The following is a 26,894-nucleotide window of genomic DNA, read 5'->3' on the forward strand; positions in this document are numbered from 1 at the left end:
ATCGGATAATTTTTAAATTTTCTCGTAGTTATTAAACTAGGTACACATTTGGATGATTCCTCTGAGAATAATAATATTATCAAATATAAAAAATATACATAAATTAATACTAAAAAAATGTATCTAGATTATTTCGTCATTTAGGGCGTCTACAAATTAGCCCCCCGGTGTCAGCGAGGGAGTAAGGTAGCATCATTTGTGTTGTTGAAATTCTTATTAGATTCAACTTTTTGTATTCGAAGGCGTCCTTCGAGGTAGGTAAGTAGGTACTTTGTAAACTTGCCTAATTTATTAACAGCTATGGTAGGTTTTATATAATTAAACAATTATCAACGAATTCGATTTTATATTGAGATTTCAAATGGTATCTACAAAGAACATTATTATAAACTCATGTATAAATATGTATCTTAAATATTTAACATCTAGCCTACTTAGGTAACAATAATTTTATTTCATAATTTAAGGCACTAATTTGGACAGTATATAAGTATCTAACTATGTAAATGCTTAAAAATAAGTTATTTGACTCACTTTCTATTTACTAAATGACGTATTTCCTAAATTTATTCATAAATAGATAGTTAAATATATTACAAGTAAAACATAGTCATATACACTTAATTCATATTTATGTGTTTGAAAATTACTGACAGCCAATTGCAGTAAAAAATCCTAATCCCGAAACTTCGGATCAATAGTATCCCGTATTTATTATAAAACACTGATTTTTTCGTAATATTTCTATCAGTAAACGAATAAAAAAAGAACACTATCTATATGGCATACCTTCCAAGTTCCTGGAAATTTTATTTTTAATTTGATTGTATATTCATGACCATGAGTATGTATTTAAGTACATACTTCAAAAATTAGTCTGCATTGTACGCCTATTTAATTATTTTGTTTATTACCATAGTATTTGATTTTGAATTTAGGTAGAGTTTGTACTTCCTATAATCATTTTTTTATAATATTGTAGTAACTTTTATTTAAAAGATATAAGTATGTCAGGAATATGTCAAAAGTACAATTTTATACAGTTTTCAGATTTCGTTGCTCTTTGACGACATTAAATATATCATTTCCCAAGTCTCAGGATAGAGACAAGTGGCATGAACCAAATTAGGTTTATGTTCGTCAGTGAGACGATTTGAAAATGAAGATTTACTTTGTATAACCCAGGTCTAAGTCTGTAATTATTATACTTTCCAGGTCTAAACATGTTTGTAATAGGAATCTCGTGCTTCAGAATAACAAAAACAAACATAACTAACAAAAGGACGGTATTCGTACAACTAAAGTAATAAATAAGAAAATGCAAAACTAAGTTTTGACAATAGTATTAAATAATTAATAATCTCATTGTTAGTTTTATCATTTAACTAAAATAATAAACTAGCTTAAGAACTAATTGTGTTCGACACAAAGCGTAACATATTTATCGCTATTATAGTATGTCTAATTTATAGTTAACATATTTTATATTTTACGTCATCAGGTTAAAGTTACACACATAGTATATTTGTAAGTATTTACTAATTGTGTGTGAAATAGTTTGTGGCAAGTTAAGACATAAGTTCTTTCACTTGTTTAGTAAATCATGTTTTGCGTGAAGAAGATTCCTTTTAGTTACCCGTGTAAGTCTTTATTTTAGACGATTATGAAGGTCTTTTATTTGACCTTTTATATGATAGATTGTGCCAATATATCTATCATAGAGTTGTTTCCAAAATCTATGTTCAATTACTTCTAGTATGATTGTAGTGTAACTCAATGATATTGATTTTTTGTTTTACAATATTTTACAGTCATGTTCATTAACACCAATGTAAATGCATATAAACCACGCACAAAATAGTGGTCAACGGAAAACCGCAGTTAGAGTTCCTTATTAGCTGAATCACTGCGAAGTGTGGTCTGCGCTTATTAGCAGTTTTGAATAAGGTATTATTTAGTGCTTTCATATTGGAGTTACTGCGGTATACCGTTACAAATATTTGCCCACTTTAAATGTTTTTCTGCATTATTTTTGTTACTCATTTTATAACCAACCAAATAACCTCTGAAATGACATGTCCTTTGTAGGTACATTTATCAATACCACAAATCTTTATGTAGTGTTATTGAACTTGTATAAAGACAATTTAGCAAACATGGTTAGCTAGACCCATGTTATGTTTCTTACTGAAACTTCGTTCGGGTTTGTTTCTACTTAAAATATGACTACTAACGCCAAACCTCAAAGCATTACCTATTTTACACGGCATTATAGACAATAGACGAAAGTCCAATAGATAATGTTGAAGAATATGAACATAAGTGGAAAGAGAACGCGTGAGCGCTTGTCGATCCACGTGGCGATCTCCTGGGGAGTCATAGTCGTCCAGGTGTGATGCTTCGGAGGTTCGTCGGAGCCGTCGCTGGCGTTGCTCTGAGTCTTACCTCCAGGACTAGTGATCAAGTCATCAAAGCTTTGCGTTGTTATCGTTGGTAAGTTAATAGCAGACGGGAAGCTCTGAAATTAGCGAAACAAGAAATGTAAATAATCTACTTATTAAAATACGTAACATTAAGTAACTAAGTGAGATAATCTGTTGGTCTAGAAACATGAAATTTGGCACGTAATTATATAAGTTAAATGTAACTAGAAGTAATAAAATTACTATTTTTTTCCTTACGGAAGTTAAATGTCATCGATGAGTGCATTAATAAATCCACATATAATCTGGTGCGCTATTCAGTCGAACTAAATAATAATAATAATAACTAATAGATAATATTCGAAATATATAAAAAAATATCTTATTACATTTCTTAATAAGGAATTTGAGTAATAAGCACAGTTATAAATAGGTAGTTATTCTATATATAAAAGATATAATTGGCATAATTAGAGGCATAACTTTATCAGATTACCTTATAAGTTGAGTAAATACCTTCAGAAAACATTGCGATTTACCTCGTTGGTCCCGCGTTGTTGCATTAAACAGAAAGGTAAAAACGACTTATTCATATTATTTTATATAAAATCACTTTCGAAGACGCAGTCATAATCATTCTTGTTGCTTTAAATGCAATTTGATGTGCTCCTCTGCCGAAAATCTCTTGAAATCTACGAAATACTTCAAAATTTGAGGACTGCGAATGTATAAAAGACTTACATGCACTGTAAGGTAGTTGTTGTATCCAGGTCCAGCAGGGTCGTTGCAACTAGTTTCCTGCTGCAGCGAGGAGCAGGAGCGGGACTTCGTTAGCTGCGGTGATGATTCTTGCAACTCCTTTTGTAATTCCTTGCGGGCCAGCCGCGGCGTGAGCGTACTCTTCAGAATATATTTGCTGTTTACCTTTTTCAGGCTAACAGCTTTCCTGTAAATGCGATTTATGTGTTTTGTTATCGACTAGCTGAATAAATTATTGATTTTAAGGATGATACGTAAGTAGGTAATTTAAAATCAATTTGGGTCGCATTTGCAATTAGTGTGCTAAATAATAGGTAAGTACATATTAATGTGTGTGCTAAATGTAGCAGGTAATGATAATTTGTATATTATCTGAAACATTTCATACAAAGGTGCAAAGAGGTACAATTTGTTTAGTTTTCCCATATTAGTTGCTTAAAATCATAATATTATTGATGTTACAAATTTTTCTGTCCACCGTTCTGGGGGATGACACATAGGAAAATTATATAGTGTACGCGATAAGTCCATTGAAATATCAGAATTAATAACACAATGCAATATCTTACTTTCTACGCCAAATTGTGTTGACAAAGGCAAATTCCACCAGAGCAGAAAAGATAAAACCAGTACAACCCAAGAACCAGATCTCGCTGGCTTTAATATAAGAAACTTTTGGTAGAGTCTTCGCCTGCGAAGACGCCAAAGTGATAAACGACAACATTGTACTCGTACCTGAAATACAAAATATAATATTATTATATAGACACCTAACCCTTTATTGAACATCACACAAGTAAAAGGAAAAAAATATACACAAACATATTTATTAATTATAGTTAGTATCAATAGGTGGTTTTGTCGCTAAAAGCGATCTCTTTTAAACAAACATAAAATGGAATTATATCTTATTATCTTATGATAAAAAGGAAATTGTGCTTACTAGGTATTTGATAAAATATAAATCAATTATTTACCAAGAGTAATCCTTGGTGCCGAAGCATCCGCTTGCAGCCAAAACGTTACCCACGACATAGCGACTATCATCATAGATGGAATAAAGTAATCCATAAGATAGTAACCTACTTCACGGCCAAGCTTAAAAGTGAACTTTAAGGCGCTGTAGTTACCCGCTGTAAGAAGAAAATTTTCTTTTAATGTGAAGTCAAGAGAACTATCTCATTTTATATAGTTATACAGGTGATTTTTAAGTAGAGTCCTACATGGCGACTAGCTAGGCCAGTTTTATGATAGTTTTTAAATGGTAGAGTCACACTGTAAGAATATTTTACTGCAGTATAAACGGCCGGTCTAACTGGTTTAAGGTCTGGAAATCGAAATACGAAATGTCTAAAACTACTTTTTTTGATCTTCAACCACAAGGACCCTGCTGAAAACTTAACCTGTATATAAAGCTAATATAAAAACATAGCGTAACCGAACAACACAAAGACAAAAGGACATTACATCTACCTCCACCGAGACGCATATTGACTATATCCCCCCGAACTACTGACTCATTCGTCCAGTAATCTATAAGAGAATACTCAGTCAAGTGCAGTTCGGAGGATAAACGAACCGGATTGTCCTTTTCCCACATCATCCGCAGTATAGAAGCGTTGTATTTCCCTGAAAGTAGTAAACAAATTATTATCCTCTTAAAAAAATACCGTCTTGGTATGAGTCAAAGGACAAAGGAGTTTGTCATTGGGAATCCCAATTCGCAATAGTACTTACAGCTTTCTAAGTTCATAGAGCATGTTTGATCATCAAATGGAAATTTTTGTAGGTTCATCCAGCAGTAAAGTACAGCTTGCATGCGCCTGCTAAATAGCACTTCGCCGTCGGGCGCGATAGATATAAGTACGTCTTTGCTGTCGGTACCCATAAGACTAGAAGATTGTTCGTTAGACATATACAGATGGGGCACCCATATGCGCTGTCGTAAGTCATTTTCACCAATGATTCTCGAACGCTCAGGCGAATATAAAGTGTACGCCAAACGCGGGTCGGTCCAACGTAATTGTAGAAGGAAATGCAATTTAAAATTCTGGAAAACAGTTTAATACAAATTATGTAAATTTCGTACGAATATTTTAACGTTCAAGCATGTGGTCGACAAAATGTAATTTGCGCCTAAAAAGCATGCTTCGTTTCAGCGCATTGGATAGAATTAGGTTCACTACAAAATACTAGTTGCACCACTATTAATTAATTTCGTAAATATTTTTTTCAAAGAGGAATTAATTAAAATTATAAATAAAATTAAATGATGAACAAATATTTAAATTGAGTGTAGTATCGCTCACGTAAAAAAAATATTTAACTTGCACTATTAAACTAAAAAAGGTCACATAGAACTCTGAAGTAGGCATCGTGATTCATGTAGTTAAAATTAAGATCTTTTACTATATTATGTACAAAGAGATCTTTTTTTTTATTAACCACAGTGTACACTATCATGCAAGAAAATACAATTCATCACAACTTGTTTCTTTACATAAGAATATACATAAATGTAGAATAAATAAATTTATCGCAGTTTGACGCAGCCATGTTTGGAAGTTAGTCTGAATCATTATAATTGCTAGATATCTTGTCTCTTTTATTACTTAAGATATGTTTTGTAGGTATAATTTTATGTAAAATAAAACTAAAATGATCAGTCTTGTTCATATAAGTATTTTTGATGAATGTGCAAATGCTTATTAATTTAGATAGAGAAATTAAGGAGAAAGAAGAGCAGAACAATTCAAGACAGAAGCGTATGTTGTTCGAAATAGGCAATTATTTTTCTTGTTATAATCTTTTACTAGGCAAACGGGCCTACTATATAACCTACCCAAGTTGCCCATAAACATAAACTATTTAGTGACGGTCCTCACCAAGTCGTGTGCTTCTGCAGGTTGTATAAAGTAAACATAAGCGCTGGCGTGAACATAAACCACGTCTCCAGTTAGATAAGTTGGCAGCAGCAACCGGTCGTACCGGCATTCATTAGCCAACCGCGACAAGAATTCAGATTGAGTATATGAATCACCTTTGTCTAAACTTGGACATTCTGGTGGTAAAATTTGTCTGAAAAGAAATAAAATCACTTTAGTCTTTTGTACAAAAATAATAATATATTCGCCCGCTAAGAACAAAAGATCAATTTCACAGTTGATGGCGGCAAGTAGAATAACTAATGCGTCATTTACACGAGTTGAATTTCTACGTATCCAACTGCCTCCACTAAGGTGTCACACACTACTGCGCGGCGCTAAAAATCAACGATGTAATTTAAAGACTTCACGATCATTGTAATTATAGATTTATTTATTTTTTCAGTCAACTAACGTCTCACTTAAAAACAAAACAGCTCCCTTACAAAACAACCTTCTTATTTTTGAAATATCTAACAGTTTTTCATTTTTTTTTTATCGTAAGGGTAAGTACTAAAAGTGCCATATAACACAATTGTGGTTTTTGACGAATAGGTTTTCACTTTTAAAAGTAGTGCTTATTAGGTACATACTAAATATTAGGAACTCACAAATCAAAACAACTTTAAGAAATAACCGAACATTCACCATAGCTATATTAAATTCTGTTTCTACAAATACATACTTAACAGGTAAATTTTATGTATAGGAACTGTGATATAGAATGTGTCATAAACGCCCTGGGAGGATAGATGCGATCAAACCGATCATTATCTTACATATTTAGAAAGACATAACGACCAGTCTACCACCCTATTAGGATAGTATTTTTTTTTAACGCAAGCTCCATAGTTTTTTTTAATCAAGAGGAATTTTAGTCTATCTAAAAGTATAGAGGCCCTAGTTTTGATGAAGAATAGAGACCCTAAGAGCGAGGCATACAGATGAAATAGATCGGCAGTAACGAATACTTACCACATCGAGTAAAGTTGAAGTATTGTAATAAAGTCCCGAAAAGTTAAAGACGCAGGTAGTTAATCAAAAGAAAATAATAATGAAATATTTATTTAATGTTGAACTGTTAAATTTGCGATATAACTACATCTTCATATGTGATAAAAAAAAAAATGATATTTCATTTCTAAAGGCATCATCGTCACGCCTAAGAAGCACACGGAATTTGTTGCCCATTGTTAGGGTTGATATATTTTTACTTATTTTTATATACTTAGGTACTTATGTAAGGAACATCTTTTTCTTTTTATTTAGACGTTTGATATTCTAGTGCGGGTCTATCAATAATAATTAAATTCTTTTTGATAATATAAATAATTTTCAAATCACAGTGCGATTTCATACAGTAGTCATCTTTACCACAATTACTCTACATAACGTCAAACGTGATAAAATCGGCAATCGATAACAGGTTTGTAGGCAATCTAACAAGTCATAAAATTCTAACCTAGATCTAGTATTTGGAAATAAATAAGTGCCTAGCCATCTGAATGGATGTCATCTCAAAATGTATTGTAATTGCAATTACAATTTATTATTGGAAATAAAGATCCGTTTTTCGACTTTTATTATGTGGTATCTAATAAAAAAAAAAATACTACCCATCGTCCGCACTCTCCTATCCATGCCACTGAACAGTAGCGGCTTTGGTAAGAGGAGGGTTGAACCGATTAATGACCAGGGGTCTCCTGCTATACAGGGGGCCTCGCGCTTACACTAAAGGATTTGTCGAGTGCCTCAGCTGAGGATTTTTTTAAGGTCACCACTTTGTTAACCATCCAAGCATCAGCTTACCTAAAAATTTTTTTGCTCCCACGCAAAAGTTCACTTCTACTAAGGACGCCACTGCCACTAAGTCGCTAATAGACGTAGCTACAATACTTTTCCTACAATTTTGACAACAATGTTAAATTTCTTTAATGTTATAAATATATTAGATACATATTCACTGCATGACACCTTCGCAGAATTCACATGTCGTCAATACGTTGGTACCTCCTACTGGTATGTACTGCCTATAATATTAAACAAACATTTTTTTACATTGGTTAGGTGCTTACAAAGAGACGTTGTATCAGTATAAAATATGGATTCATGGCGCTGCAAGGCCGATGTAGGAGCTGCTAACGACAACAGTGTTAATATTTGTGGTGCCTGATAACATTATGAACCAATTCTTTTTGATATCAACGAGATTTGCTTTTAGATTAACGCTAAGCCGCCCGCGCCGTGTAAATTAAATATGTTCTGGTATTATTCAAACTGGAAGTGCCTATATATTGTTTCCTTTCTACACTGGTACAAATAAGCTGCAGGATTATTGTTTCGTCATTCGGTATTTTACACACAGATAACGTTCTACTTTTTACCGTAAGAGTTTTAGTAAATATTAAATTGACGTAGTACATGGTTGTGTACGCAAATTAACTTATAATTTACAAATACATATTAAGCGCATATATCTTTATGCTACGACTTTGTAATCTTCATGAATCATAATTATATACCATACTTTTATTTAATGCATTCATTAAATTTTTATTTTCTGTTATTATTTATCGACTCTAAAGTAGAGAGGTTATACAAACAATTAATAATTAACTTTAGTGAATAATATCTTACGCAATATTATGTTTATTGGTTAGCGCCAGATACGGTATGCTCAATTAATAGACGTAAAACTAATGTATACATTTAGAAAATACGATTTAAATTAATCATGGTTTGCTAAAATATAATTATTATACCTTATCATTATGCCAATAGGGATAAAACTTGCCTAGTTAGACAATATCCAGATGAGTGCAATTTTCGAAATCACCTATCACTTATTATAATTGCTTTACGTTTGCTTAATGTTCGGATATTTGGTAGAATTACAGCTATTATAGAGTTAGAATATGATTTAGAACAAGCGGTCCTAATAATGTATTCAAGCTATGTAGTGGATACATATGTATGTACCTTCTGTAACATCAACGTAAAACATGTTTATATATGTAGTTATGAACATGAAACTTATAAATTTTTTCGCCTGCCATAATAGGGGACCGGCCTATGCTTGATTTTGTACATTATTCTATATGTAATGGTTAATAATAAGAAAAATAAGCACACCTGCGAAAACTGCATAAAAATTGGTTCAAAAATGAGCGATTAATTCATGATTAAAATATTGTAATGTGCAGAAGTGGGCGTAATGTGGGGATATCGCTTCATCTCTTTCTTTCGCACGCGTCGTAATTCTCGATGACGTCACATGTAGCTATTTCGTCTCTTTTCTGTTTCTTCTTAATTACCCCTTCCAACGAAATTCAAAGACATAACTGGTTAATTTTTTACCGGATTTTCATAATTCCTTCTGTGTTAAGTATAATTTATATTATGTAAATATTTGATAATAGTAAAGAACAAAAATGAGTCCGGTACCCTATTGTTGCCCATTGACTAAAGCAATGTCGTAGGCACAGCCAAGCCGTTGCCTACCGGGAAGTCAGCACTCTTTTTAAACTTAAAGAAGGTCAAGTCATGGCGCTCAGGTAAAAACGATGCAGGGAGTTTATTCCAAAGTTTGCACGTGCGCGGTAGAAGGACCGCTGAAAACGCACCGTGCTACTACGGACGGATCAACGTTGTGGAGATGAACTCCACGGGGGCAGGGTCATATGCTTATTACGCATCTAGGATCGGTATCTATATATCTAATATTTACCAACTGCGGTCACATATATGTATATAGAATATAATATTTCCAGCACCTACCTAAGTGACTAAATTGTTATTCAGCAGATATCTCATTACGTTTTATATGGGATAATTTAATTTGAAGTAAATTAAATAAGTAATCCACATTAAATAACTTCGTGTCTCGAAAAATACAGTTACCTTTTCATATACAGAAGAATGAATATTCTGTATATTGGTAAGAAATATTGAGTTAGGCATGCTTTAAAGCTTTCTATTTTATTGTAAGTAAATGCAAACGTAAAAGCTAATCTACGTAGGTACTTAAAGACAATATTTTATCACCGACTACCTAATGTTTGCACGACGATTATTAGTCAACGTAAATACATTTATTTAGTATAATAATAATGGTACCTACCTACCTAATCTAATCTCAGAGTCATTACTAAGAAATTGGCTTTTCACTAACTGTAGGAAATACTTAGAATAATTATTATTAAATTACTTATCTTGTGTTGTTGAATTTATTATTAGAAGCTGAATGTAAATAAATTTGTGAATTTGTAAGAATACTTATGTTTTTATTTTTCATTTTTATTGCTTTAAATGACGAGACGAGCTTGCCATTCGATGATGATGATGGTAAGCGATACGACCGTCTATAAACAGTAGAAACACCATCCAACACCTTGAATTACAAAGAGTTGTTGAGTAAGTTTTAGTAAACCGAAACTCATCGATCTAACATACTTCCCTTACATACCTATTGTATACCTAATATAGAGGCCTATACTTACATATATTGCAATTTGCATCACATTAAATGTATCAGTTCATCCACCATGACGCGCCCTACTACTTTTCCTAATCGCTTACAGTGTGTCTAAGTAGCATAAGTGCACACACACAACGATATATAGAATCGAGGAAAATGCTTGTATAAGTCCCCTTCCCCGTAACACCCTCGCCCAAAAGGTGGTAGGGCGCGTCTTCGTGGATGAAATGACATAGGTCATATAAAGAATAAACTAAGATATTTAATGTCTAAATTGAAGGGTTACAAAACTATAACAACATATTGTTGTTATTTAAGTTAAGGAAATGCGACTAAAAAACAGGATATGCTTGCATTATTCACATACGCATGTTGTCACTTATTGTACATACCATGCATATTTTATTATTTCCTTGCATGTGTAAATGTTTATTCAATATATGAATTGTATACTATGGAACTATAATTTTATACAACCCGAAAACCGAAGAATATTATCTGTAACCTAGAAGCCAACAATAGACTCGCCGATATGTTGGCCGAATTAACTTCTGACTCCTGAACCCTTTCGTTTACCGACACGGCTGTGTTTATTACACTTGATGATAAATGTAGTGCAATTTAAAGTAGATATCTACTGTTGCAACTTGGTTATCCTTCATTCGACATAATTATGTCGGTCTGTTCGTAACGTAATACATAGTGTTATCCCAAATCGCCACACACGTTGGCCAGTATGGCCGGTTTTACATATTGTAGGTGCTTTGGCTATCATCTGGGCGGACCGGCAAATGATTCACCACTTCCTTGAAGATAATTGCCAATTCTAGAAGGATACTACCACGTAGTTCTAAGTTTATCACTCGTCGATGTATCTCAAGCTAGAGATTACATAGACTATGAAATAAACAAAGAATAAGACGGAAAAACATTTAGGTGCCATGATAAAATATATTAATAATAATATGAGCCCTGTTTATATACTGTTCCACTGCTGAGCACAAGCCTCCTCTTACTACTGAAAGGGATTAGGCCTTAGTCCACCACACTAGCCTAGTGTGGGTTGGTAGACTTCACATACCTACGAAATTATTATGGAGAACTTCTCAGGCATGCAGTTTTTCTCATGTTTTTTTCCTTCACGGTTAAAGCAAGCGATAATGCACAAAGAATATACTTACGCATAACGAGCCCTTGAGTTTTGAACCTGCGGACATACGTCTCGGCCATGTTAATATAGGAAAATATTTTCCCATCCAAATTTAAATCAGACTACCCGGCTTAATTATTTAGCTTCCTAACTATGGTTCTATCATAATTTGGTAAAATCGATAACTAATTTTCAATTACTATAATCCTCACAATAAAGCCGCGACGCCTCGCCCTCCTACTGCAAGTAAATCTTGGGCCTTGGTGTAGGTACATTATGTTGTAGTTTACCTATATTGGCTTGGAGGAAGTAAAGTTAAAAATATAAATAATGATTTAGGCGTTTAGGAGAGGAAAACTCTTACAGATATTCAAAAGGCTAGTGCAGCATAGCGTAGATAATTAAAAACAAAATGACCCAGAAAGTGACGTATGTATACGCGTACCTAACTATTGCTACGATGTAGGTAATTTATTATTACAATCTATCTTCGCTTGTTTGCAAAGTAAGAATGAGTGTTATCGCCGTGCGTCGCCTCGAAAAGTATCATAAAAATTAAATATGCCTAACTACATAATCTGTCGACCGACATCGCGATTCTTGATTAATTACCATAAAAATAAACATTGGCTACGTTTCCATTAATATCTCTTGCCTCCATCACCATAATATAAACCACACTAAAATAATTTACAATCTGTGATACCAATCTTACCAATAGACCTTTTAATCGTTAATTAGGCCAATCAGTGTTGTACTTTTTTCTTCGATCCTTAAATAATTAATAAACGCAAGAAAAAAAATTCACAATAGTTATAACACTAATGTTTATTGGGGTAGGCTACTGCAAAAATATTTGACAAGGTAAGTATATTGATAAAAAGCAGGTAAATAATCCCATTGTGTCTAATTGGACGTACCCGACCTCTCTGTATCCGCTGCGGCTTGCCTGTGAATAGCTCCTTGAGCACGATTATATTAATTGTTATGATCTACGCAATTCATTTGACTACTCTAAAGTAAATATTAATCTATCTTATCTTCCAGGTTCAATTTGAATATGGCGATCACGAATTATTGATTGTATACATAGTGGAGCTAATCATTTCCACCTGTGTATAATTATTGAACATACACGATATAATATATAAGAAATAAATAACATACACCTATACGTACTTGTATTATTATTTCCTAATTGTCGCTAATTACCGATAATTCGTTTCGTATACTAATCTCACTATAGCCTGGTACTGCAGTCACGCTCGATTAGTCACGAAAAAGTTTATTAACTCAGTTTATTAACATTATTATCAATTCATAATTAAAACTAGGATGTATGTAGAATGTAGATTACATATTATATGACTATGTATTTTATGAGAAATTGCCCTACAAAGTGGTAGGTGTTTTATTTAATTATTTATTATGTTCTTTCCTTAGTTAATTATTCAGGTATTTACATACTCTGATATATTTTAAATTTTAGTGTTTTACTATTTAATTTCTACAGGACTCATAATTAAATTATTGTAGGTAGATATGTACAGCGGAGACTCGATTAGCTAAACTGAATGTGGTAAGGCATTCCGATAAATGAAAATCCGGAAAATTGAATATGTATGATATGAAGAAAAGCTACTTTTATGTACATATTAATTATTATTATTATCTAGTTTTTCTCGCGGCTCTGTCCGAGTTAATGACCATTTTCGGCCGGCTATAGCCGTCAGGGGCAATGTAAACTATTAGTGAAAGATTTATCAAAATCAGTTAAGTTGTTTTTGAGTTTCATACAAAGTTTCATCCCGCCGAGTCTCGTAACGCCTTATAACAGGTATTTATTAAATACTTTATGTAGCATATTATACAGTATTCAGCTTCCTTTAGTGTTCTGGTGGATGTATGACTTTATAACTTACATATTATAAATATGTATGTTATTGTTTTAGTAAAAATGCGCTTTATTATGTTGAAGACAATTCAATAGCGCAATTTGTTTAAGAAAGAGATTAGAATATATTTTTTCTTAAATAATATTATTATATTGTTTCAGTAAAAATATTTAAAAACCTGTCATTTTATGATTTAGTTGCTTAAAATTCATCGACAACAATGAATAAATGTTATGCAAGGAATATTTATGATGCGCATTTACCTTGTTTGAGGTCGTAGAATAGACAATACAGGAAATTTGGTCTGGAAATTGGCAGAGTAAAGTTATTTCTTCACATTATCGTACGCGAGGAACATAATAATGTTGTCCCCTTGTTTGGATTGTCACTGTAAGGTCGATTAGTTGTCAGATGTCGACTCCAGAAGGCAGTACACCCGCGACAGTCGCTAGGAACCTCATTTACTAACTAGACATCGCTTACGGTTGTTTCTAATATAAGCTTCTTGTGTCTAAAATAAGTAACAATTACTTCCAAACTATCAATATTGATTGTTATTTATATTATATCTTTAAAACTTGATAATAGGTGATATGAAAATATAATTAGTGGTTTATTAAATGTTTTTGTTACCTTTACGTATTTTTTGAACAAGCAATAAAATATATATTTTTAGGTTCACTTAAACTACCTTCATTGCCTATGGTGAATGAATTTTGAACAAATAAAAAAGCTATGATGCGAATGATGATGAGGTTTGATTCGTGACCAGGAAAGTAGATAGTACTTACCACCTTCAAAACACAATATGCTTTGACAAAGGTTTAATTTCGACACTTGTGTATTAAGGCTGAATATTAAGTGTACAATTGGTTATGGCGGATTGAAAAGCAATTTTTAAAGTCAATGTATCTGTACATTGATATCCCTTGTGTTCTTTTGTAGAGCCATTTGCAGAATAAAGTATATATATATTATTTTAAAACCACATGAAGCTTGTCACTTAATTCATGTTTTTTCCAATTACTGCATTTATAATAATAAAACTACAAACCAGTCAATCAAATATTCTATTTATCACGTTGGCAAACAAAGTTTCACTTATGTCAAAACATTTCGTAGGAATAAATGTTATAATAAATAATAATAATATCAGCCCTGTATTATATACTGTCCCACTGTTGGGCACGGGCCTCCTCTACTACTGAGAGGGATTAGGCCTTAGTCCACCACGCTGGCCCAGTGCGGATTGGTAGACTTCACACACCCTCGAAATTCCTATAGAGAACTTCTCAGGTATGCAGGTTTCCTCACGATGTTTTCCTTCACCGTTAAAGCGAACGATAAATTCACAAAGAATACACACGTGATTTTTAGAAAAGTCAGAGGTGTGTGCCCTTGGGATTTGAACCTGCGGACATTCGTCTTGGCAGTCCGTTCCACACCCAACTAGGCTATCGCCGCTATAAATGTTATTAATTCTATTAAAATCAAATCACTTAAGCAAGTGATATATTTAAAACTGCGTATATTTAAAACAAGAAATAAAATTTAAAATCAACTCACAAGATAAACTAAAGTAGCCAGTTTAGGCTGCCAGGCAAGGGAATATAAAAATTTGATAATGATTTTGATAAATTAATAGAAAAAATATATTTTTAAATTTCACTTATTTAAAAAAGCCTGATTGTAAATGTTTTTTCTTCTTTTAAATAAAAAGTAAAATAAACGTCTGTGATAGCCCTAGGATTACTAAATTTTAAACCGATTGGACCAACAATAGCAAGTTATATAAAAGCTCATAAAATAACCGGAAAAACGCATCACTATTCTTACCGGTAAGGACAATATGAGCTCTAGCTAAGCTAAGCTATTATCTCTCTATATTATTTATCTATATAGGTGCGGTATGAAAAAAATTGGTTCCAAATTCATGTTTCCGATTTGCACGCTTTCTGCACGCATTTAATGCGTGGCGCATACCAGATGTGTCTGTTAAAGATACCAGTGCTAAATACTAATAATGCGACTTTGCAACGTCTTTTATTTGTATTTTAGGTTTAGCTCTTTAAAAACATCTGTGTAGGCCCTTAATCCTTTCAATCTTTTAAAATCATTTTAATATAAATTATAAATCATTTGAATCTTTAAATACTTAATCGTAATTCATAAGTAGGCCTATTCTAGGATTGGATCTAAAAACTATATTGTTACTGCTAAGTTAGTATATGTGGTTGCCCAAATTCAGCTATTTTGGACAAAAATGGTTTCTAAACAAGTATTAGTTTCACTATTTCTATTACTATAAATTTTAGTTATCTATAACGATCGAAACCGATTAACGATGTATACCTGCAAATAGTGACGGTCAATGCGCCTTGAACTTTGGCGAGGGCAGATGTTCTGAATTACATCCATTTTGTCTATGATGTAACAGTCATGTGATTGACAAAGGTGATCAGTACCTTGGCAGTAGAGATGGCCAGTTTACTCTTTTATAACTCGGCATTTTTTGTAATCGTAATAACATTATGCGGGTTATGCTACCTTGATCGCTATTCTTGAGGTATATAAGTATATCTTTGAGAATCTATAAGTATATCTTTGAGGTACGGAGTGGAAGCAATGATAATATATTCGACTACAAGTAAAACTTAACCTACGTGGTATATTTTTTTTATTATTGTTTTTGACATGGTTGTGTTTTACACCTGCCCCTGTTTATCTTTGCACCACGACTGGGATAGAATGCTTATGCCATGAAGCCCGCCTGTTTAACATGTGTTTACGAAATTTAAAAAAGAATAATAATGTGCAAATTTACTTAAAATCCAAAAATGGAACTTCAGAAGTGCTCGAAATACTTGTGATAGTTTTTTTTAAAACAACGAAAAGTGTTCTCGATCATTATTACCAACCTATAGAAATTTGAAATCAGTATCAAAGTAACCTAACTGCACTTTTGAAGAACATTTACTCTTTGCGCAATTAATAACTACCCGGCACATTGGCAACCAGGTTTTTAACAAAACGGCTTTCTTTAAGAACGTTAAATATGCGTAATATTTTTTAATATGGCTCATAGTGGATAATGTTTAGTTATATTTTTATTACTATGGAAGGCAAAGGAACGAACGCTTATGACCTGCGTTTTTATGTTTACGTGAAATGAAGCCTGTATACATCAAAACCTATTCTATTAATTGGTTTGCAAAAAAATATCCCTGTAAACCTTGGTGATCGGTTATCATATACCTACTTAAGCACTTGTCACATCTCAACTGGGTCTTTCCTTTTCGGGCTCTTTATTAAACCGGTTTTAATGGTCCTGAATCGTTTGCGGTTAGCACTCAGCATTTGAAATAAGAGTCTCAATAATTAATGTTTTTTTACGTCTGATCTTAGTCAATGTCGGATCTTGTTTTGTAAATCTTTATTGAATATTGTAATAAAGTCATTCATATTTAATTTGCCAAAGAGTAAGTATCAAACAATATAGACAAGAAATATGAGTACTGAGTAGTAGGTAATAATAAGTACTTAAGATGAATATCGCATCTACGATTATCCAACGATTCTGTTCTCTAAATAGTTTGGTACAAGTTAATCCTCGTCCTACTCTTAGCAAAAACAACGAAAAAGTTACTGAGCGAGATTTATGTAGAGCTTTGGAGTTTTATGAGTAAGATTTGAATATCTACTTCACCAGTCATATTTAGCTACAAAAACGTGTCGGTAGATATCTACTGTTAATATTATTATGATATAAGTAACGCTAAAAATTTCGCGTTCTTCGTCATTGTTTATAGCAAACTTCTAGTGTCAGCTCAAGGTAAAAGGGAGTCTAATTAAAATAAGCAAGGGGCGTTTTTTTCGGGTATTGGACCCCGCAGTCTACACCGGCAGAAACCCGCGAAAGGGATATTGGAATCCCCCGGCTTATCGACTACAGGGCCCAGGAGAAATGTTGGGAGGGGATAGCTGGGAAGGAAGTGTGGTGGAAGGATAACGGAACCTCTTAGGATGGGAGGAGGGGAGAAGGCTAGAAATTGTTCGCCAGCCCTTATAGGCTTCAATGTGATTTAGTAACCATGAGGTATACACATTTAACTGTATGTCTAGGGTCGCGACAAATGCCCCCCCGTGCATTGGCGTGCATTCGGTGTGGAGACTGAACGCGCAAGAATTGCCTTGGGGGTAGCAAGATACGATACGATAAAAAAATTGGTGCCACTGACTACCCTATTCAAGGGCAAGGGCTGGTGTTGCAAATGTTTATAACGCGATTACGGCTTCACGGGCTTTTATAAGTATAGAGTTAGAATGAACGAGTTTTTTTATATAATTTATATTATAATTAAGTGATTTAAGTACCTGCCTGAGTATGTTATTTAAGAATTAAATAATTTTTGAAATTTAATTGGATCTACAAAAAGACACCAATATTTTTACCTATGACTAATAAGCCGATAACAATCCGTTTGACGTTAATTACGGGTATTTATGAATATTATGGTCGACCTCGCACATTTATACCGTCCACAGAAACGTCATTACCTGTAGGTCATCACGAGCAAGTGTGAAGAGGCCTTAAGATAATAATGTATGACAAAATTGAAGCAACTCTCGATTCTCAACAGCGTCTATAACTCAACATATAGGTACACTCGGTTATGTACTCTATAATTACATTTAGATATAACCCTTTTGTTTAGGTACTTTGATTAGCTCTATGCAACAGGATGATGGCAACGTCCGATACAAACGGCATCAACCAACTTTATAGATCTAGCACTAGTAGTTCTCATAGGTAACACAAAGCAACTGTGGCTTATTTGGTTTGTTAATGGATAAGTTCTTATATTAATAAATTACTTAAAAAAGTACCTACCATTAAATAAATAAAAAAAATGTTTACTAGGCATCACACAGACACTCTCGACTTATTGATGAATATTATTATAAAACAGACAGTTGCTTCAGCAGTTTCAGCGACGCGAGTTAAAGGCAATGATGTTACTTTTTTTGTTAAAACGTTCCGCTTGCTTTAACTAAGTAGGTACCGAATAACAAATATCCGTATCGGCGCATCAACCGGCACGCGCGTCTTCTGGATGTATACAAATATATTATAAACATATATTACTCCTTATACAACTAACTTCGATTCACTTCGAGTCCCAACACTACTGCGAAATTAAGGACTTAAATTGCAGGCTGCCGGTAAAGCCGGCGCGGCAGCAAAATCGGAGGCAAAGTTAGCGTCAAGGAGGTACGAAACTAACGAAAGCCGGTGGACAGGCCAGCGGCGAAACCGCCGCCAGCACGTGCCGATACGCCATAACAGACATTGAATACACAAATTATACGAAAGATATCATAAAACTATAAAAGCTCGTATTTGAATTATAGACGACATTAATTATTTTAAGGTTAGTACTTCATTTTATTTAGGCATTTCCGCGAGAGATCCATTATGGATAGTTGTGATGCATAGATAGGTACTTCATGTTAAATACATAAAATTATTTACCACTCCACGTCCGACAAACACATAAAGTAGAAAAAGTTCTATTTAAAAACAGGAAAGATTTTTCTCATGATAGTATTATGATTCCGGTTAGGTGTAAGGTTAGATGTTATAATGGTAGATATTATAATGGTTAGCGATAATAAATAATAGGACATGGCTATGGACACTTACAATTTGCATTATACTGTGAAGTGTCGTCACATTGATAAGTTGTTATCAAATCCTTTAACAATATCATTGATAATTGACATTTAATATATGAGACAAAATAATTAAATAAATATTAGGCATAGGTAAACCCAACATAAAAACTCCAAACCTTGAAACTGTTTGATGATACTGTTTTACAGATGGTAAGCACGTTATTTAAAATTTATACTACTTTACTATTAGATTGAGCTCACAGCTTCGTTACTTTCGTACAATTGACATGTGAACACAGTACAATCTAGATTTTTACACTATGTCATAAAGCTTAGGTTTTATAAAATATGAATTGAAATAAAATAAAATCAAATGAAATGATTTATTTGAATCTGTAAAAACTATGATGGGGAAACTTAGAGTTCATTCGAATCTTTTGAAGTTTTTTTTTAATGATCTAACTCTACCTAGAGAGGTAGCCATACAATTATTTTATGGGGTGCAACCTGTTATAATATTAACATTTAATGATGGAGTCTTTCTAGATTTAGAATCATTTAAATTAAGTAACTACTTACTTAGTTATATTTGCTTGGAAAATGTTAAGGTTGAAATTGTAAATAAATGTATCAGTCTATTAGTTTACTGACACTCGTAGACAAAAAATACTACGAGATAGGTACTACAGAAGAAATCAGATATTTCATATCTAAGTATCATGAGTACCAACCAATTGGTTATCGCGATATGTAATTACGTTTATCCTAGAATGTTAAAATCTTAAGTGTGATTAAATCAATACACTCCGTATTCGAGTCTATTATTAGTAATATCCTACTTAGTTGTAAATGTAAAAGAACATTACAGAGTAAGTATATGCAAATTGAATTAAGATCAATGGTTAGTTGGCTTAGTGTCTATACGTATTCGTAAAAACAGCATAGGTATTCTAGAAAAAAAGGTAAAATTTCTAATATGGTCTCGTAGAACTGACTGACTGTCAAGATATACTTGATTGATAACAGCGATTCACCGGCATCAATGTGCCTTGAGCAGTAAAAACTTGTAAAAGGTCAAATCATTGCTTCCTCGCTCTGTCGCACCAATTAGTCAAAACGTAATTGCTTTTAGTACTTGCGAGACATTCTTGCCAACAGTGAAAGTATACTTATAGCGTAAGTGGAAAGAATTTTAGTTGTTTGGTATAAATCGGATTTATTAGTATAAATAAGTTATTAATAAAATAAAAATCTAAGTATGCCTTTAGATAAGTAACGTGTTGTGACTAACAAACGTTTTCAATCATGTATTACTTCAATCCGGTTATTAATGTCAGACTGATCATGTTATTTGTCAAATATAATAACTCAAGTAATTACACCTGATTATTTGATCATCACATTTGTAACATAGGTAAATTGGTACGTAGACTTCTTTAACCTTCAATGTTAAAATTTTGTAAGACGGAGACAATAATATAAGCATTTATTTCATAGTTAACCATTTAGGATTTTATATTTAGGACCAATATAAAAAATATAAAATCAAATGATTATAATGTCCTCTTAATACCTATATCAATATTGGTTTAAAACACGGAATTGACAACCATCTGATACGCGGTCACGGCAAATTAGCGAACCGTGCCCCACAGACGTCGACGATATTTTTTATAGACTTACTAATAATAATGAAATGTCTGTACGTTTTAGGTATCTTCTAAATTTTACACCGATTCTATTACTGTCAAAAATGGTAAATCATGCTAACGTTAAAAATCTTGAGATATTTTTTCCCTTTATGTATAAATTCTTATATAAATTATTTTTGAAAAACTCATTTAAAAATATCTTTTAACTTTACATTAGCATTAAATGAACGGCGCGGTTAGCTACATATTTGACTCATTGTCGGCGTCATTAACCAGGGTAATTAAGAGCTTAGCTCATCTTGCGATACAGCATAATCTGTTTAACAAGTGGGGTAATTAATCCTTGTACAACATTTCTTTTCTTATACGCGAAGAATTTCACTGTCCTCTCTTAAATTAAATACCGAGCTGGCCTTGTTCAACTTAGGGTTACCATATGATTGGCGTTTGCCGCATTTGACAGCCATTAGAGTTTGTACAGGTCCAGGTCGCTCAATCACAAGTTACATGATATTTTCAATGGGAAAGAACATGTAAGCTGCCCTCAGTAGTGGCATTTAAAATGATGACAGACCACATCAGACAAAGTCGCTATTGTCTGAAATAACTTGCGCATACCGTGACATCTGCCTAGCCCTTCACAGTTAAAGGCACGAGTATATATAAAGTTAAGGGTTATGTCTTAATTTATACAAAATGCCACCTTCGTAGCATACGCCTAAATCGTAGGTACGTTTTATTATATTATCCAACATCCGTGTCTTATATTTCCTGAACAATTACAGCTAACACTGATGTAACGGAAACATGTCTATATATGTATTCTGAGTATTTCTGACCATTCTATAGTGTAAATAATTATAATACATATCAATGCCTTACATATTAAGATGTTTAATATGCGCCATATTAGTAGGTACTTAGGTTTCGATGCACAGCGATGTTACTGAGAGCAATATACCTAGTCTTGCCATAAATATTGTAATAAAGAAAAAAAAGAAAAATTGTTAACTGCAAATAACATTTATTACTTTTACAGTGTGTCAGTTTAATACATAAATATAAAACAATTAAAAATATAAAAAGCTTATTCGAAGTGGTCTCCATTGGCTGCAATACAGTCCTTTAAACGATGAGGCCAGTTATCAATAGAAGCACGCACTCTTTCCATGGGAAAATTCTTCACTGCCAATCGTATAGATTGTTTTAGGGACTCAAATTATCATGGCGTTTAGAGCAAGCTGTACTCTCTAAAACTGACCACAAATCATAATCCAGCGGATTAAGATCGGGACTAGACGACGGCCAGTCTTCAGCTCTGATGAAGTCCGAAACGTTCGATTCCAACCAAGACTGCGTGGACCGAGCTTTATGACCCGGCGCCGAGTCTTGCTGGAAGGACCATACTTGGTTATTGAACATGGTGATGTTAAGGGGCTTAACTACCTTCTCAAGAATGGTATCTTGATACACTTGTGCCGATGTTTTGATACCTTTTTTCACAAAAATATGGCTCAGTCACTCCTTCATAGCTAACACCCCACCAAACCATCACTGAAGTCGGATAATGTCCACGTTGCACTCTGTCGACTAATTGGGAAGCTTCCTTAGAGCTTTGAGCATAAATACGGTCATTTTGTTTGTTAAAATGTTGCTCAATTGTAAAAATTTTCTCATCCGTAAACAAAATTTTTCTGTGACCTCCCTTTGCGTACCGCTTCAGTAGTTGTTTCGATTTTACCACCCTATTCTTCTTTAAATTATCAGTTAAGAAATGGCCAGTGCGTCTCTTATAGGCTGCAAGTCCTAAGTCATCTTTTAAAATACGCGACATGGTTCTAGGTGCTATCTTCATTTCCCGAGATAAAATCTTTTGCTTTCGGACAGGATTTCTTCGAATTCTTTCCCTTACTGCTTTGACCACCTTTTTCGTACGAACACTACGTGGACGGCCAGATCTTTTCTGTCACAAACAGAGGAGGTCTCATTGTACCTATTAATAGCCCGGTACACAAACATTTTACTAATACCAAGTGTATGGAGAGTTTTAAAAATTGCATTTGGCTCCATACCTACTTTGTGTAATGCTATCACAGCGATTCGGTTCTCTTTATCACCCCACACCATTTTAATATCGCAAAATATTTTACAATGTATTGGCGCCAAAATGAGAAAACACAATGAACAATCGTATAAAAATGACAGATTCGAAATTCAAATGTAATATTTTTTTATAATTAAGTGTAACAGTATTTATGGCCAGACTAAGTAGTTATATCTAGGTTTACCATAATTAAGAAGAGCCAAACCGGGACACCGGGACGCAGAAGAGAAAGAGGCTCATTTTCATTTTGCTGCAGTCGGTATCACTCATTCTCGCTCGCTTTTGTGTCGTCTTTGGCGCGGGTGGCACAGGAGGCGCGGCGGGGGAATGATTGGTTGGGGTGTCGATGCTGTTCAAGTTTGACCGGGACGCCGGGACAGGGATCTCAAACCGGGACTATCCCGGCCAAACCGGGACGTATGGTAAGCCTAGTTATATCTAATACTTTGTCGGGTAGTGGTTACTTATGGCTAAATATGGCTATGATGTTAAAATCCGCCAAAGTGAACCACGTAAGTGTGTCGCGTTCCAGATCAGCCTGTGTCACTTACCATCAAGTGCAGTGGAGTCACTTAGACGTGCCCGCATAAAAAAAACGTAATCCAGTTTTAAGGGAAGCAACAGCCAAAGATAAACAAATATGATACTGATACGCGTGCATTACATAAAAGAAGGCCATCAAAAAGGATATAATATTAGGGGCAGTGGACCCGTGGTCCTAGGTTGGAATTCCAGGTCATGTAACTCTACTTGTGAAATTTTTGATTATGAACGAAAGAGGAACGTATTGATCAAGTCCATGAGCTAAAGCGATTTGATAACTAGTGGGGCCAAATAGGGCAAAAGAACAAGATACCTACAGGTATTTGAAAAAATATATACGCCCTCGGTAGCGTGGTTATATTACGGTACGACTGCAGTTCTGAGGTCTTGGGTTCGATTCCCGGGATGAGTAAAGTGATAATCTTAATATAAGCCCGCAAGCAGAAGTTTGTACTCGATTGGCTTGCCCTCTATGACTTGGCGGGAAGTGGGTGCATGAGTTGCGCCACTACCTAATCCTTTGGGGATATAAGGGGTGATTGTGATTTTTTTTATACCTTTGTCATCTTTTTTTCTTTTTATATAGATTATCTACCTACCTAGTTATTTTTGAATTAATTCACTGAAGAAAACAAGTTGGTACGCTTTTCAACTGAATTTAATTCTGGTTAATATTTTTCCTGTTCTGGCGTAATGACGTCCTGTCCATTTTTGGGACTTTAAAAAAGTGTTCATACTATCTATATGCAACAGGAGATGAGAGTGGTTGACACATTATACTAAATATTAAGAAACAATATGATTCAAAGAATAAGTATCACATCATGACTCAAAGTTAATTGCAATAAATTGTTCAGTATTTCATGGAATTCATAAAAAAAAAGGAAAATTATAATATACTAAATATAAGTAGGCCACAATCTAGGTTTCACACGAAATCACTACAATATTTCTACCGGTTTCGGTATTATGCTTAACTAGCAAGTATAGCTGTTTTCTATTCATTATAAATCCGTTAATGAGCTGGACAGTACTCGTGACCACGGATCGTTATGGTAACAATAAGTACAATGACATGGCTCAACACGACACAAAATGACTATCATCTTACCTCTCGTGCAAAACTTATTTATGCACGTAGAACAATAAGGTATTTATTAAAGGACCAAGATACATATGACACCCATGGGCAAAGAGAACTCTGACGTGTTAGTTTCCATTTTTCCTTTTATGTAGTACTCGAGTCGGTACTAAATTCCAGAATGAAAAGCAAGTAGGCACAATGCCTACCTAATAAAATTTTATTGTACATTTTTAACTAAATACATATTTTATAACAAAACGTCGTGTTAGTATAAACGCTTTTTTACGATACCCTTCCATGAACCACACAAGAAGCACGACAGGACAGCAAAATACTGAATGCTAAACTTATCGCATTGTCGGGAAGTTAATATCATAGCTACGATTGGCAAGAAGTATGTCTCTCTACAGTGTACCTACCCCAAAAACGCTGATGCCAGCTTTCTACCAACCTGGGCAGGCCTTAACTAATTTTCGATGCCTCTTCTGCGCCACATTTTTCAGATCCATAGTAAAAGCCACCTTGCTATATAAATCAAAGGCATCGAGCTCGAACCTATGGCGCCCTGTCTAATATCTGACGCCCAGGGGTGAGAAGTCGGCCAACCCTTGCTAAACCTGGTACAGCTAGCCCACTTACTAATATTACTATAAAGTACCTACTTACTAATTTTATCAATTATCAAACCTGCAATTTTATGAAAATGGAAGTTTTTTAGTTTTGAGACACAAGCCTGCTGGAAAATAATTGTAGCTATGCTTTAATGAACAATAAGGAGATTATAATTAATCTCCTTCTAACTTCTATCTACCCTTATTTCACGTGAACGTGTAATCAGCGCAAGATTTATATAACGCCTGTTGCAGAAACGATTTAGCTTAATTTGTTAGCGGCCGCCTGCCTCTAGTAATTGAATTCATGGAATTCAATTCTCATAATTATTAGGTATATTATTTGCTATATGTATGCAGTGTCGAAGGCATTGACGATGGGGTGTGCCAAAGACTCAATAATTATATTATTGGCCAATACTAGTATAAAAATTTTGAGTACGATGTTTTACAATTCTTTACCTCAAACTAAAAGGTTGTTGGTTATTTGACTACCCCGATGTCTATGGTTAAAACTTATTAATAAATAGTACCTACCTATTTACTATTTTATATTAACATCTGATAAAGAGGTCTGGAGATCACCCACCAAATGGTACCTAAATGGCAAAATTCCACTAGCGAAACCACCCAGAAGTTAGATATATCGTATTTAAATTACTTAGCTGTACTCTTTTTGTCCTGACGATTTCTAAGGTTAAATTATCTTACATGATTTCTTACCTATGATGATGATTGACATGATGACATGATTCTGGTACGTATATAAAATTTGCAATTGTTTAATTGAGTTAGTAAACAAAATTTTGATTAATATATTGTGATTTATTGCTAAAAATAACATGAAATTATAAATACATACAGACTACAATCGATATAGAAACAAAAATACAAATGTTATCACTGTGCGTAGTGCGCGGGCTATTAAGTGCAGTCGATCACGTATACGTACAACTACAACCTATTGTTTACTCATTTAAAATTGGACTCGTGTATCGTTTTGAGGACGGCTAATTGCCCTCGGGGTAACTAAAATAAACGGTAGAGAATGGTTTTGTCATTGAAAAATATAATTTAAAATAAAATGATTGTTTCAAATGACGGTAGATGTATGAAATAACCTATTTTCGTACGAAATTGAATAAAAATGTTGATAAATTTATCTCAATCAAATACAGCGGGAACTTAAACCGATAATACCCTTTGCAAACTATTCTTTGAATAGGTGTTTTACAATGTCAAGGTCCCTAATTGTATAATAATGATTTAATTCTTAGTCATAATAGTACTAAAATTGTAACAGAAAACATTTATATTAACAATAAAATTCATATTAATAAAGTAAAAATACTTACACTTGTGATTTCTGTCCTTGTACATCTTTGAAAAATAATATGAGCGTGGCATAAATTACTGCGGCTTTTAAAGTCATGATTTAAAACTGAACATCGGTTCACGGGAGACACAGCACGGAACTGCGACCGGTCCGCTTCGCGTGATCGGTTCGCTACTACTGCATTTGCACAAAACTGGAAGCTGCTCTCTATGCGGACAGCGGACGTTGGATAAAGGCTGCGCAGGAGTCATCCGCTACAT

General features: G+C 33.8%; 1 protein-coding gene across 2 annotated transcripts; it reads right to left on the bottom strand.

Moving 5' to 3' along the window:
• Nucleotides 1–331: 331 nt before the first annotated feature.
• Nucleotides 332–26,886, bottom strand: LOC115440368 (pH-sensitive chloride channel 2). 2 transcript variants are annotated; one of them, XM_030164634.2, is made up of 8 exons: nucleotides 26,654–26,886; nucleotides 6,068–6,260; nucleotides 4,920–5,232; nucleotides 4,650–4,811; nucleotides 4,160–4,315; nucleotides 3,752–3,917; nucleotides 3,165–3,369; nucleotides 332–2,518 (listed from the first exon to the last, which is right to left on the bottom strand). In XM_030164634.2, the coding sequence occupies exons 1-8, from the start codon at nucleotides 26,728–26,730 to the stop codon at nucleotides 2,270–2,272; spliced, it is 1,521 nt and encodes a 506-aa protein (XP_030020494.1). In that variant the 5' UTR covers nucleotides 26,731–26,886; the 3' UTR covers nucleotides 332–2,269. The 2 variants fall into 2 exon arrangements, with proteins under 2 accessions (XP_030020494.1, XP_030020495.1); XM_030164635.2 differs by having other exon boundaries at nucleotides 2,270–2,518; nucleotides 4,656–4,811.
• Between the last annotated feature and the right edge of the window lie 8 nt (nucleotides 26,887–26,894).

Source organism: Manduca sexta, chromosome 12 (genome assembly GCF_014839805.1).
Source record: "Manduca sexta isolate Smith_Timp_Sample1 chromosome 12, JHU_Msex_v1.0, whole genome shotgun sequence".
Taxonomy (NCBI): Eukaryota; Metazoa; Arthropoda; class Insecta; order Lepidoptera; family Sphingidae; genus Manduca; species Manduca sexta.